Source organism: Crocodylus porosus, unplaced genomic scaffold, assembly GCF_001723895.1.
Source record: "Crocodylus porosus isolate Cpor-Errol unplaced genomic scaffold, CroPor_comp1, whole genome shotgun sequence".
NCBI classification, from domain to species: Eukaryota; Metazoa; Chordata; order Crocodylia; family Crocodylidae; genus Crocodylus; species Crocodylus porosus.
The window spans coordinates 84,316,663-84,331,064 of record NW_017728906.1 but is presented as its reverse complement, the minus strand read 5'-3'; the positions used below and the strand labels follow the sequence as shown (position 1 = coordinate 84,331,064).

Below are 14,402 nucleotides of genomic sequence, written 5' to 3'. Positions count from 1 at the left end.
TCCTAACTACCCCCCTACATCCCCGAGCAACTACAGAATAGTCCTCCCTGGTGATGACCCCTTCTTTCCATTGGGTGTAAGCCTCCTTTTTATTAAGCCTCCTTTTATATTCTGTGTACTGGAAAGTATAAAAAAAGTATAACATTTTCATCCATAGTATCTAATTATTTGGGGGTTGTCTTGAATTTGAAAAAATATGGTATACATTTATAAAAAGAAGTTTAAGAAAAGTTGGTTTGCTTTTCCTCCTGGTCTGGTTTTTCTTCCCCTTTTTTTTTTTTCTAGAATGGTTGGAGATATTCCTGAAGTTCTATTGTAAAAAGTTTTAGGTTAATTTTCCTCAAGTAAGTAGAACATGGTAATCCTTCTGCAATATTAATTCCTGTTAACCCCAAATATGTATAATGGTGGTGATTCCACTTAAAACCTATGAATAGATGAATGATAGAAATATAAACTTTTGCATATAAATCTACCTATATATAGATATAGATATTTATAGATATGTATATATTTCTTTTTGCTTTGCTGTTCTTGCTTTGCAGTAATAAAAGTGTTTCTTTCCCATAGCTTGAAGATGACATTGTTGTCAAGCAAAATTATTTCAGCACAATAAAAAATTTTGCACTTCAGCTTGCTTCTGAAGATTGGATGATTCTAGAATTTTCTCAGCTGGGCTTCATTGGTAAGAAAATATCTAGTATGTTAGTTTGTAAAGAATAAGTTCAACTCTAGAATCTCTGAGCAGAGAGAGGTAGTTTCACTCTTGAGTTTTCTGGATCAATGCCCTCCCTGTCTAGCATCCACTTCTGCCACTGTTGGAAACAGGATACTGGGCTAGATGTACCATTGGTCTTGACTCACTATAGCACTTCTTATGTTACTAGCTTACAGTGTTAGTCTAAAATAATGCTGAAAGCAGGGCAGAGTGCTACCTTTGACCCCTGGCAGACATTCAGTTAAAGGTGCAATGGGAACCAGCCACAAAGTTGTTACACATATTTTGTCTAATAACTTTGTGGTTTGTTCTGTTTTATTGCACCCTTAATTGCATGAACCTGCAAGTAAACAAGTAATTCTCTGAATTGGTCTATAAGGCCTCTGGCAGACACTACATTTAAGACCTGATTAACTGGTTAGTCGCATCTTAAATGTAGTGTCTGCCAGAGGCCTTATAGACTAATTCAGAGAATTACTTGTTCAGTTGATTCTAATTCAGAGAATTAGTTGATTTGTTAATCCTTTGAGCAAGGTAGTCTATAAGGTGCCACGCTTTCTTGCCTTTTATGGAATCTTTAACAGTGGTATGACCTCAAAACTACCTTCTTGTATTTCTTTGTACTTTTTGATAATTTCATGTATGTGGTAACTATGCATTTCAGTTATTGCATTTGGTTGAGACCAGAATCATTTATAGAAAATGATTGAAATTTCTGAACTTTGCATTACTTTACAAAATATGACAATTAAATTGTAAATATTGCGTACTATTTTATTTCTAATTATATATCTGTATAGGCCAAACAAAAATAACGTTACATTTAACATGCAAACCAAAAAATTAATGCAGCCTAATGCTATATGTTTCTTGGAGCTTTTATAAATCTCCAAGAGTGAGTAACTGTAAACAAGTTTATTTTGCGAAGTATTTCTATCTTCTCCCATATGCTATCATCTGGAGCAGTAATGTGACAACCATTTCTGAGAATGGAGGCTTAGGTGTAATTTTCGGTGAGTGGAGTAATGGCAGCAGTATTAAGGGAAGCTATCGCTGGGTGTAGAGTCCTGGGTTACCAGCACCTTACTGTGAAAATAAGTTTAGGGCTATTTGTTCTTTTACAATGATAAGCTTAACTAAAGACACTAAACTTATAGAAAAACAATTGAAGGAGTTTCTAAAATGGTTTAACAGTGAAAGCTGATGCTGTTGTCACAGCCTCGCTCAATCTAAAAGAATGCTGAATTTAGAACTGCACAAATACAAAACTGAAAATTAATTCGGATTGATCCTGATTATAAAAATCATAGATTGAGCCCTAAACAGGAAGAACAATGTGAAATGTGACTGATGGAACATCATCTTTGGTTCCTTGATTCTCTTCTAACAAATTTAAGACCCAGCATTTTGTTCTACATTCATGTTTTTGAGGAGAAGTTCATTGCATGATAATGGTGGGAAAAGTATATGTAGAGTTACCATATTTCCAGGTCCAAAAAAGAGGACACCTGTCACGTGGGGGCAGGGGGAATATGATGGTGGGGGGTAGTGGCATGCAAGTGCTCTGCCCCTGCCCATTCTGTTGCCCTTCACTGGCAAGTCACAGCCCCTACCAGTCCTGCTGCTGCCCCTCACTCCCAACCTACTGATCCCAGCACTGTCACTGTCCCTCAGTCCCAAACCGCAGTACCCTGCCCCCTTGGGTCATGATGGTCCCCCTCACTCCAGACCCACAACCCCCTGGCACTGCCATTGACCCACACTTCCAACCCACAGTCCCTTGCTTCCACCCTGGTGCCCCACATTCCCAAACCACAGCCCTCCCCAGCCCTGTCAGTGCCCCTCACTCCTGTGACCTGCAGTCCCCTGCTCCCCCAGCTCTGCCAGAGAGTCCTGACCAGGCCGGAGCATGGTGGTTCTGATCCATGCAGGCAGCGGCAGACTGTATCTGGCCCCAGTGTGGGCTGGAGGGAAGAGGAGGGGAGGCTTGTGGCGCCCCCTGCCCTGGGATGGAGCTGCTGTGCCACGCCAAGCAGCTTGGCCCCAGTCCCCTTCCCTCTGCCATCCCAGAATCTCCTGGCCGCTCAGCCCCTGCAAGCACAGGCACCAGCCCCTGTGCTGCTGGCCTGGCCACAGGTTTCCCTGCTGCCTTTAAAGGCCCCTCCACCTCTTGTCCCTGCTGGAGAACAGGAAACCCCACCCCTCCTGCCCTGATGCAGCCCCAGCACCTGCTCCCTCTCCTCGCCACTTTCCCTTCCCCCCCATGCCTTGATCATATATCTGGGTTTAGCCTTTGCCCTGGGGTTGGGAGCAGGGGAAGGGCGATGGGAGGCAGCAGGGAGCACCACATGGGTCTGCACGTGCTTCTGGAGCTGTAGGCAAGTATGTCTGTGCTCCCTGCTGCCTCTGATTGCCCTCCCCCTGCTCCCACCAGCAGAGCAAAGGAAAAACCCGGACATTTTGTCAGAATTAAAAAAACCCGCCCAGATGGAGATTAGAGGGCTCAAAAAGAAAACATGCCTGGGAAAACCCAGAAGTATGGTAACCCTAAGTATATGTAATATTGGACTGTTGAATTCATGGCTGAATTTAGAATTTTACCAATATTTGAAGGATCTACATTTTCCTATAATCAACTTGGCACTAAATATATTCCTCCTTTCCATGAAAAGTGGGGAGCTGGTGCCTTTGCATGCTGTACAACCAGCAGACTGGGGTCTATTTTTTTTTTTAAACCATAAACCCTCTTCCATATACAAAGAAAGACAGTGGTAATCCTCTAATTTGATAGTGAGAGAGCGGACCCAACCAACAAAAGACACAGGAGACAGTAATCGCTCTAAATGAGAGGCAGAAATGTCCTTGTCTTCAAGAAAAACAAGAACCAGTTTATCTACTAATCTTGGGCCAGTCAAGGATACATTCAACGGAAATATCTCTGGAGTTTTGTGACCCCAAATGGGTAATGGAGAGAATTGGAAAAGAACCAGCCTAGAATGTGGAGATGCTCTACTGGCTTTCAGCCACCTTTACTAGGAAATCTTGAGCTGCTTGGCAGTCCCTTGTGTAGCAGAGACAGTCCAAAGTGCCTCTCTCTTTCTTTCCTCATCTCCACAAGCTGCAGTGCTACCCAGAGTCTGAGTGAAGCTTTGTGTTGCAGCCCTGCCCTTCATATAACACCTTTGCCAGACTTTGCAAGGAGGTTTTCTAAATAAAGCTTCCATAGTTCTTGTCAAGGGATCTGGCTCTTTCTTTTCTCAAGACCTACCTCTAGTGGCCTGATCTGGATTTTTCAAGCCCCTCTGTGGTGTTCTGGACCATCTACCAGATCTGAAGTGTCCAGAGACAGAATGAAGATTTTGTTTAAGTTAAGGCTGCAACAGGAACAGGGCAGGCTGCAGGCTTCCTGCCCTCCTTCCCTCCTCCTTGGAGGGAGAGAAGACCACTGTGAGATAGTGGGAAGAGAGTCTGAGACCTGACCAGACATTTAAATTTGTCCCAGCAACTTTTGTCCTGGATATGCTATTTTGTGGCAGATCAACCATTTTTACCTCTGGAAAAAAGTTATCTAGCATGTTACCATTTGTTGCAGGATACTTGCATATATCCCACAACAAACATAAGATCCAGAGAGGGACTAAATTCCATATGAAATAAGAAAGGAAAGAAAAATGATCTTCAGAATGCTTTTGTCAGGTTCTCTGATTCTGTCTGGTTAACTTCTATCTACCCTTACATCCCTAACTTCTTAAGAGTCAGATGGTCTATTTGTTATCTTCATAAAGTTACGGCAGTGCATCATTAGTTTTTTCTCCCAAGTTTCATTTGCCACACCTTGGTCCAGAACAGTTTCTTAGTCCACAGCTGTTTCTCAGATTTCTCCAGATCAGCAGTTGGCAGCCTTTTCAGGCTATGGGCCAGAATTTCTGGTTTGAGATCAAAGGCAGACAGTAGGACCCAGCCATTGCTGTTGCTTCTCCTTGCAATAGCACAATGAAAGTGATAGGCACCAAAGCCCCCCCAGTGAGGGGGGCGGTGGGAGGATGATGCATCCAAGGGTGCTACAGGAGTTGGCTGATGTGATTGCAGAGCCACTGGTTGTCATCTTTGAAAACTCGTGGCCATCGGGAGAGGTCCTCAATGATTGGAAAAGGGAAATATAGTGCCCATCTTTAAGAAAGGGAAGGAGGAGGATCCAGGAAACTATAGACCAGTCAGCCTCACCTCAGTCCCTGGAAAAATCATGAGGCAGGTCCTTAAAGAAACATTTTAAGCACTTGAAGGAGAAGATGATTAGGAACAGTCAGCAGGGATTCACCAAGGACAAGTCATATCTGACCAATCTGCTTGCCTTCTATGATGAGGTGATTGGTTCTGTGGATACAGGAAGAGCAGTGGACATATGATATACCTTGACTTTAGCAAGGCTTTTGTTACAGTCTCCCACAACATTCTTGCAAGGAAACTAAAAAAGTACAGATTGGATGAATGGCCTGTAAGGTACATAGAAAACTGGCTGGAACATGAGCTCAGAGGGTAGTAGTCAATACCTTGATGTCTAGTTGGCAGCTGGGATCAAGTGGAATGCCCCAGGGGTTGGTCCTGAGGCAAGTTTTGTTCAGTATCTACATCAGTAACCTGGAAGTTGGCATGGAGCACACCCTCAGCAAGTTTGCAGATGACACCAAGCTAGGGAGAGTAGTACATAGACTGGTGGGTAGGCCTAGAATTCAGAGAGACCCCAACAAATTGGAGGATTGGACCAAAGAAATCTCATGAGGTTCAATAAAGACAAGTGCAAAGTTCTGCACTTAGGATGGAACAATCCCATGCACTGGTACAGGGTGGGCAGCAGCTCTGCAGAAAAGGACCTGGGGGTTGAAGTGGACAATTAGCTGAATATAAGCCAGCAGTGTGCCCTTGTTGTGAAGAAGGCTAACAGCATACTGGGCTGCATTGGTAGGAATGTTGCCAGCAGATCAAGGGAAGTGATTATTCCCCTCTATTCAGTACTGGTGATGCCAGTCTGGAGTTCTGTGTCCAGTTTGGGGGAGCCCCCACTACAGAACGCATGTAGACAAATTGGAGAGAGTCCAGCAGAGGGCAATGGCTATGGTTACGGAATTGGGATACGTGACTTCTGAGAAAAGGATGGGGGAATTGGGCTTATTTAGTTTGGAGAAGATAACACTGAGGAGGGATGTAATAGGAGTCTTTAACTACCTAGGAGGGTAGTAAAGCACTGATTATCCAGAGAGGTTGTAGAATCTCTACCGTTGGAGGTTTTAAGACCTGGGTAGACAAAGCCTTACCTGGGAAGGTATAGTTAGGGTCAGTCCTACTTTGAGCAGAGGGTTGGACTAGATGACTTTTTGAGGTCCCTTCCAACTCTAATTTTCTATGAATCTGTGACCACTGAATGCCACAAAGCCTCACCTCCATGGGCTAGATGAGATGAATTCAAGGGACAAAACCAGCCCATGGGCCACAGGTTTCTGTCCTCTGCTCTAGATACATGCTTCATATATGTGTCAGTGAGGTCTTCCCTCATTTCCATGTAAGTGGCTACATTGGGAAATTTCCTGAAGTTGCTGGATTTTCCACAGATCTATACATAATAAGTAAAGTTTCCTTTTAATGAAGCTAACAAAACATGCCAAGACAATGTTGGCAGATGCTGGTTACTGTTTTTCCTACTTAAGAAAAAATAGGAAAAAATATTATGTTCTACCTAGGGGAACAGAATATTTGTATTTTCATCCTGTCCCAAATTTGTTGCATATCAAAGTGGCCAAAAAAAGAAATAAAATGTTAAAATCACCACCTTTCAATAAAATGGTTAAATAGTTGGTGGGTGGGGGAATGACATCTCATCAGTAATTTCAGTATTGCATTTCAAGTGCTGATAGTGAAATATAATTTTATTAATTGTAATCAGTATAATTCACTGATAAAGCAGCTTTTGGAGAGTAAGGAACAGTTCATGGCAATTTGTAAAGAAGTACAAGTTGTTAACGAAGACCCCCACCACAAAGTCTTTAGCTGTAGCCAATACTATATATATCTTTTGAAATAACCCTGGATATAACAATTAAGTGTGCTACAAAAGGTGCAGGGCATGGAGGACCTTCAATGTGAAAGAAACATTCTTTTTGGGAAGAAGATGGACAAGGTGTACTTTCAACAAGAAGGTTAGCAAAACTCAATCAACTCAACGGAGGCAGAGAACAACATTCATAATCTTCTACCATCAATGCCCTTTTTCATTATTATGTTGCAACAAATTAACTTAACCCTGTTGGATGCGCAAGTGCTTGTGATCTTGAGACCTTTCCACTGGGGTCCTCCAGAGGTCTATCTTGTTGGCCCTCCTGTTCAGCGTATATATGACACTTCTGAGTGAAATTGTGTGGAGATTTGGAGTGAAGAGCCATCAGAATGCTAATGACACCCACCTGTATTTCTTTCTCATCTGCCCCAGGCCCTGCAGAAAGTATTGCTGCAGAAAGTAGGACACATATCAATTGTGAATATGCTCCATGCACTTAAGACCAAAGAATTATTTGCAGTCATGCCCACTTGGTCATGCTGGCTATACTTATACTGAAGGTATAGAGGGGAGTGCAGGACCAGTTGCCACACCAATTCCTTTCCTACTGCAGACTCAAAGTATGAGGAATTTGAAATAAAGGGTGGGCAATACAGAAAGTAGGGAACATATCAATGGCTAAGTATTGGATATCAGGAAAAACTTCACTTAGGACAATGAGGCAATGAAACAGACTGCTTGGGGATGGTACAGAATCTCCATTACTAGAAGTTTTCAAAGAGGTCAGGTAACCATTGGACAAGGAATGATCTAGGAGTAGCTATGTCTGGAGTATGCTGTAAAGAATAACATATGTAAGCCAAGGAACCACGTACACATGAATTACTGGGAGATCATGAGAGGATCTCTGCAGCACAGAGCAGGGGGATACCGGAGAGGACCATGCTCAACAACAGAAGAATAAAGCAGAGCTCCACAGCTAGGTTAGCTACGAAAGAAGACAAACGCTCCTGAAATAAACCTATGGAGTGGATACAGAAAAGGGAGTTCTGGCTGTCCAGTTAGATGCTGTGATGTGTGGGACAACAAGCCTGACCCCTAGGCTATAGAGGGTGTTTTGATTTTTCCCATATTTCTAGGAAAAATCAGAAAAATCAAAATCAATTTTTTCCCCACATTTCTGGCAGGGATTTTTTGCCTTCTTCAGAAACATTGGATGTTGGCTGCAGCCAAGGCTGGGAATTTTGACTGGGGTACATCAGTGTTTCTCCTAGGACTAAAACCTGGAGGTTCCTGGTTAGAGGGTCTTGTCCCTTCTGTCAGGGTCAGACCAGCTGCCACATTTGGGATTAGGAACAAATTATACCTTGTGGTCTGATGCATGTATGGTGGGGGTTTTTTTTGCTCTGTGGCCAGGGGCATGGCCATCTTCTTTGGATTTCTTGAGTGCCTTTTAAAAAACCTTGCTGCAGGTAGGCACTGACGGCCCTCATTCACCAGTTTTAAATGTGGTAGGTTAGTGGCTTTGGACAATACGTCTTGTAGTTGTGTGAGATGGTTTTTCTATGTAGGTTTAAAAATAGGTTAGACAGGCATTTATATGAAATCGTTTAGATAGGGATGATCCTTCCTTGAGCTGGAAGTCACTTAGTCCACCCTCCCTGAGGTCCCTTCCAGCTTTTCTTTTTCTATGATTCTATGAAATTATTCTGTTCTCTTCTTGTAAGCAACCCTGAGCCTTTCTTGGGAAGGGTGGCATATACACTGAGGGTGTGTCTACATGTGCATTTTACTGCAGTGAAGTATCAGCATTTACATGTGCCCCACAGTAGATTAAGTTACTCCAGAATAAGATAGTCCCATCAGACACGGGTACTATCCGACAGCAGAGTAAATTACTGTGCTTAAACGCATATGTAGACAGTGATACTGGGATTAGTTTACTCTGGTTCAAATTATGCCAGTGTTTATTTAGTCATCTGACTTGTATGTGTAGACATGCCCTGAAATAAATAAATAAATGCTTTGTCATCAAGGCAAAGCAGCATTGCTGGATCTAGATGACTGGCTGGTCAAAGGAAACTTGTTCCTTCATCTTTTTCTCATTTTAAGTCTAACAATAAAGCATAAAAGCTAATTTTAACACCAGCCTAGAGTATAGAATTTATTTGGGTAATTGCACTTTAGGACAGAACAAATCTACAGTAAAAGCTTTGTTATCTAGCACCCATGAGGAAGGGGGGTGCTGGATAACAAAATATGCTGGTTAATTGAGAGGCCTGAATGGGTGCCTTTGCCTGTTCAGGCTGCCACTTCTCCTGCCACGTCCTCTCCGTGGAATCGCCGACCCTCCCGCGGGCCCTGAGGGACAGGGAGGTGGGCCCCGTGCAGCCTGTTATGCCCTGAGCCATAGGGGCTCAGCAGTGGAGGCTGCTTTGCCCCAGGCCATGGAGGCTCAGAGAAACTGGAAGTGCCACAGTGGGTACTACCGATTTCAGTTTACCTTACAAGCCGGCATGCTGGTTAATAGAACATGCCGGCTTGTAAGGTGCTGGTTAATGGAGCTTTTGCTGTACTTATCTTTTGAAAGCTTATAATCAGGTCCACTCTGATCAATCCATTTCATCTTGTTGAAATAGATTTATCTAGGCTTCTAACTTGACTAAAGAAAAGAGTGAAGAAAAAAAAATTGAAAAAGATGCTGATGCTGTATGTTTAAGAATATTCTAAGATAAGAAAAGCCCTTCTGCTTTATTATGACTTTTACAGTTCTTTGGGAACAAATGTTTCTTTCTTTCCTAAAAATCAACAAGGTGATAACAGTTCTCAAAACAAAATGTGTTGCTGAGCAAGCAACTTTTATGTGTAACAACCAAATAATCTACCTTTTCCATGACACTCAAGGTTGCTTTGTTTTAATCATGCCTGTTTTCACAGTTTGAGGTATAAAAAGGTATCTTAACTTGCAGAGAGGAGGAGTTCTGTTTAGAATCCTCCCTGCAATTGTTTGCATAAGTGCCAATAAACTCAGACTGAGTCTGTGAATTCTAATACCAAACACAATGCGGAGTTTGATTTCTTCCACAATCTGAATCCTTGACCTGTGATAAGACTTTATCTTTGTCTTGTGGGTCTATTTGAAATCTTGCACTTATATGAAATTGTACTGAAAGCTCCACCTGTGGATGCAAGCATGGTTAAAGAAAGCTTACACCATAAGTGGACAGTCTAGATAAGTGGTTCTCAACTTTTTTTAGACTCAAGACACTCCACATTAGCCCATCGTCTTGGTTGCTCTGTTTTGAGGAATTGTTACGTTCTAGTTGCTCCTCCATCTCTTGTAAATATTCTGTAGGGCAGCAGTTCTTAACCTGTTTATACGCTAGACATCACTTCAGAAAATGGTAGCTCTTTGCTCTCATTTGCTTTTTTTACTACAGAAAATAAACAGAGCAATTCTTCTGTTGCAAAGAACTCAGAAAGAATGGTTTTGATATCATGGATTCTTTAAAACTAACAAATTGCCCATCAAGAATGATGGGCGGAACACTGCCATCTATCACCCTGTGCCGCCACCCCACCCCCACTCTGTTCCTCGCCCCTCCCCCCCCAACTCCACATCTGGCCTTGAGCCTCCCAGGGAAGGGGGGGAAGCTTGCTCGCCATCACTCCCCACCCTGCATTGCTGCTGCTCCATGTGCAGCCCCACTTTGTCCCTGTAGCAGCAGCAGTGTGGGGCAGTGGGTGGTGGTGACAGTGGCTGTGTGCAAGCTTTCCCAGATGTGGGGGAGGGGAGCAGGGGGGGAAGCTTGCATGAGGTGGCCACTGCTGCCACCCACCACCCTGCACTGCTGCTGCTATGGAGATGAAGCGGAGCTGGACATAAGGGAGTCAGGGGGCAAGCTTGCATGTGGCCGCTGCCACAACCACCCTGTGATGCCGCCGTTCCGCATCCTGCCCTGCTTTGTTCACAGAGTGGCAGCAGCATGGGGTGGTGGGTGGTGGCGGTGGGGGGGAGAAGCTTGCACGTCTTAACTGCTGCCACGCACTGCCCTGCGTCACCGCCTCCCAGGAGCAAGGGGAGCAAGCTTGCTCCGCCATCCCCCCCAGCACCTTCCCCAGCACCCTGTGCTGCTGCCTTTTCCAAGGAGTGGGTCGGGGGCCGCGAGACTAGCAGTGCTGGCCTTGGACCCACCACTCCATTCCTGCCATCATGGTGGTGCTCCGCTGTCCCGCTCCATCCCCACCATTGCCATGGAGCACTCTGGTTGTTTCAGTAAGCATTGTAATTGGCTGGAAACAGCCAATCAGAGTACTCCAAGAGTGTTATTGACAGACAGACAGACAGCCATAGACATATGGACTAAGCTCTTTATATATAAAATATCTGGATTTCTTTTATAAATTATGTGTAGGTATTTGTGACCAAACAGTGCCAATGTTGGCATGGCACCCTGGGATACCCTTAGAAGGATCTTATGGCATCCCAGGTTAAGAATCACTTATCTAGATGGTTTCAGCCCTTAAAAGTTGTTAGAAACCCACTGAGCAATACACACTAGAAAGATTGCATTCAATTGAAGTTCAATCAATCCTTTGTATAGCAGAAATCTAGAAAAACATATACAGATATAAAGAAACCTTATGTGATGAAAGAAAAGAGTTTAGGCATGATGTGATCAGCTTTATGCATGTCCACTACAGTGAGGCTCATCAAATATATTGGCCTGTTATTGAAAATTTCACAACTCTCCCATATTTCCTTTTGAGTGTACTTGGCAGCCTTCCATCCTTCCAGGAGGTAATTGGACTGTGTTCTTGCGCCCAGTAACAATGGGATTTCCGAAAGGAATGGAACAGTTTTCCCAGCATTATTGAAATTGACATCATCAGGGAATCTCAGTTTAGTGTTGATAACTCTAATGAGCCTCCCCAGTTGAAACCTTTTTGCCTCATGTTCATTCCTCCATAACTCTGAAAGTGGCTTGCCTTCTAAGCATAACAGCAACCAGGATGATAGGAGCTCTTCTGTCTGACCTGTCCCATATATTGTTTCATCATGTTAGTCTCATTGAGACCACACTCCCAAAAAGTTTCAGAATTTCAAATTAATAGAGCAACTTGCTCAGCTGTATTCTTTCCCAATCTCATGCAAATCATGAAAAAAAATGAAAATATACTTCTTAGAAGCTGTAGCATTTTTCCTGGAGATGAAAAAGCCCTTTGGATGATTTCTGAAACTATTTGTTTCTTTTGCTGAGAGAACGAGTGAATTTTTTATCCAAGGATTATTACATTGCATCTCCAAATATGAACTAATTTTCTTTGAATTATCTAAGACACTGATGCTAAAGCACACGCAGCCAGAACCCATGCAACATCAGTAGCTCCTTTTAAAATGCTAACCTATGGAACATAACAGTGTGGGGTTCCATGCATACCTTAATAAAACTTTGCACGTTAGTTCTGACAGCTGTTGCAGATGATATTTTTTATAGGGCAGCTCTTCTCTCACTGCCACAGCAGGACTCCAAGCATTCACCTCCCTGGTTTATATACTGCTTGACGTTCAGTTATGGTGAAATGCATGCAGGAACAACCATTTGGAGAAATAAAATATCCTTTTATAGTAATTGGAGTTCTTTGAGATGTGCTGTCCCTGTGTTTGCTTCTCTTCCTGCCCTTTATTTCAAATTCCTCTGTACTTTATACTATATAGTCTTCAATAGGAGACGAACAGGAGTGGCATCTGGTCTTACACTCCCCTTTATACCTTCCATATGAGTGTAAGCAGCATAACTGAGTGGGCACAACTCCAAAAATTCCTTGGTCTTGGATGCATGGGGCACATTCACAATCTACAATGGAATATACACAGGGACAAACACATCTTGAAAAACTGTAGTTACTAGAAAGGAAGTACTTTTTCTTTGTCTTCCATAGTGTTGATGAAAAGTTCTGTTTCTAGTGAGCTGCTTTAAACTTCTGGGAGCTATGTTGCTGTAGAAAACTGTTTTGTGATTTTTCTATTTGTTTAATTTTGATGGCAAACAATATAATCTACATGCTTATTAACATCAGTAGACCAATAGTCTTTGTTTCTGAATAACTGTTACTGAATTTAGAATAATATATTTACAGGTAAAATGTTCCAGTCTCCAGATATCACGTTTATTGTGGAGTTTATATTTATGTTTTACAAGGAGAAACCTATTGATTGGCTGTTAGATCATATCCTCTGGGTGAAAGTCTGCAACCCTGAAAAAGATGCAGTAAGTTTACTTCTTGTTCTTGAACTTCTAAAGTTTATTCTTCATATGTTTTCTGAGTTTACTCTTTATGTTTTCTGAATCCAAAATGTAGTGAATGATTCGTTCATGGTTTCTGTATATCTGGTTACAAATCTTATTTTCTTGTTAGATTTTAATCAGTGAGAAAAAATTGGAAGTGTTAGTCTATAAAGAAACATTTTTCTTAGATTTTTCTGCTGTTTTAGATTTGGTAGGTTTGTTAAATGCATTGTTTGGAGAGAAGAGAAGTCAAAGTCTCTGTTGTACCAGGAACTCCAAGCTGTAACTCAGAACAATTTTTGCAAAGCATTCTGAGTTACAACAGACCAAACAGAAGTTCACTCTTGGTTCCAGGGGAGATAGAAATCTAGCTGGGGGCTGGGAGCCTGCAGCCAGGTTCCCACAGTAAGGCCAGGGCTCTCTGTCAGTGCTCTCTGTTTTCAGAATGGGAGGGGAAAAGACAGTGGAGGGAGCTGGTTCTTGGGGGTCCCCAGCTGGTGCTGAAGGGTGGGGTGGGTTAGTTGGAGCCTCCCCCCACCTCAGGGGAGTGTAATACACCTGTCCCACTCTTGGAGGGGGCTGAAAACCCCCAGACTGAACTCCCTCTGCTCCCTTCCCCCCTCCCACGCTGAAAACAGCCATAGGCTGGGAGCTCTGCAGACACAAGTTATAAACAATGCTACATTTTGTAGCATGTGGACATGACCGAAAAAGAGGACAAGTCCAGGAAAACCCTAGAAATGCTCACAGTTTGGCTTGGAACATTGCAAAATGCATCTAAATAGTTGCATCATAGTTTCTAGGGTTGAAAGACCTGAGCAGATCATTGAGTCCGACCCCCTGCCATGGCAGGAAAGAGTACTGGGGTCAAACGACCCTGGCAAGGTGTACATCCAGGCTCCTCTTAAAGACCCCCAGGGTAGGAGCCAGCACCACTTCCCTTGGAAGTTGGTTCCAGATCCTAGTTGCCCTGACCCTGAAGTAGGGTCTCCTGATATCTAGCCTAAATCTACCCTCTGCCAGCTTGTGACCATTATTCCTGGTCACTCCCAGTAGTGCATGGGGGAACAGGGACTCCCCCAATACCTGCTGGTCCCCTCTGACTAATTTCTAACAGGCCACTAGATCCCCCCTCAACCTTTTCTTGTGGAGGCTGAACAGGTTCAGGTCCCGTAACTTCTCCTCGTAGGGTGCTATTTACCCCCTCGTCCAAGTCACTGATGAAGATGTTGAACAGTCTGCCCTGCTGCCCACTGATCATGCGAGTGGCCCTCCTCTGGACCCTCTCCATGTTGTCCACATCCCTCTTGAAGTGTGGCGCCCAGAACTGGATGCAGTACTCCAG

General features: G+C 43.4%; 1 protein-coding gene across 2 annotated transcripts in view; it reads left to right on the top strand.

Annotated features, from left to right (window-relative positions):
• Positions 1-14,402, top strand: part of MGAT4A (mannosyl (alpha-1,3-)-glycoprotein beta-1,4-N-acetylglucosaminyltransferase, isozyme A) — a 158,296-nt gene that overhangs the window by 111,370 nt on the left and 32,524 nt on the right. For both annotated transcript variants that reach the window (XM_019529468.1, XM_019529467.1), the window contains exons 9-10: positions 571-685; positions 12,909-13,039. In XM_019529468.1, coding sequence (XP_019385013.1) covers positions 571-685; positions 12,909-13,039 — 246 coding nt within the window. The remainder of the gene's footprint in view (positions 1-570; positions 686-12,908; positions 13,040-14,402) is intronic.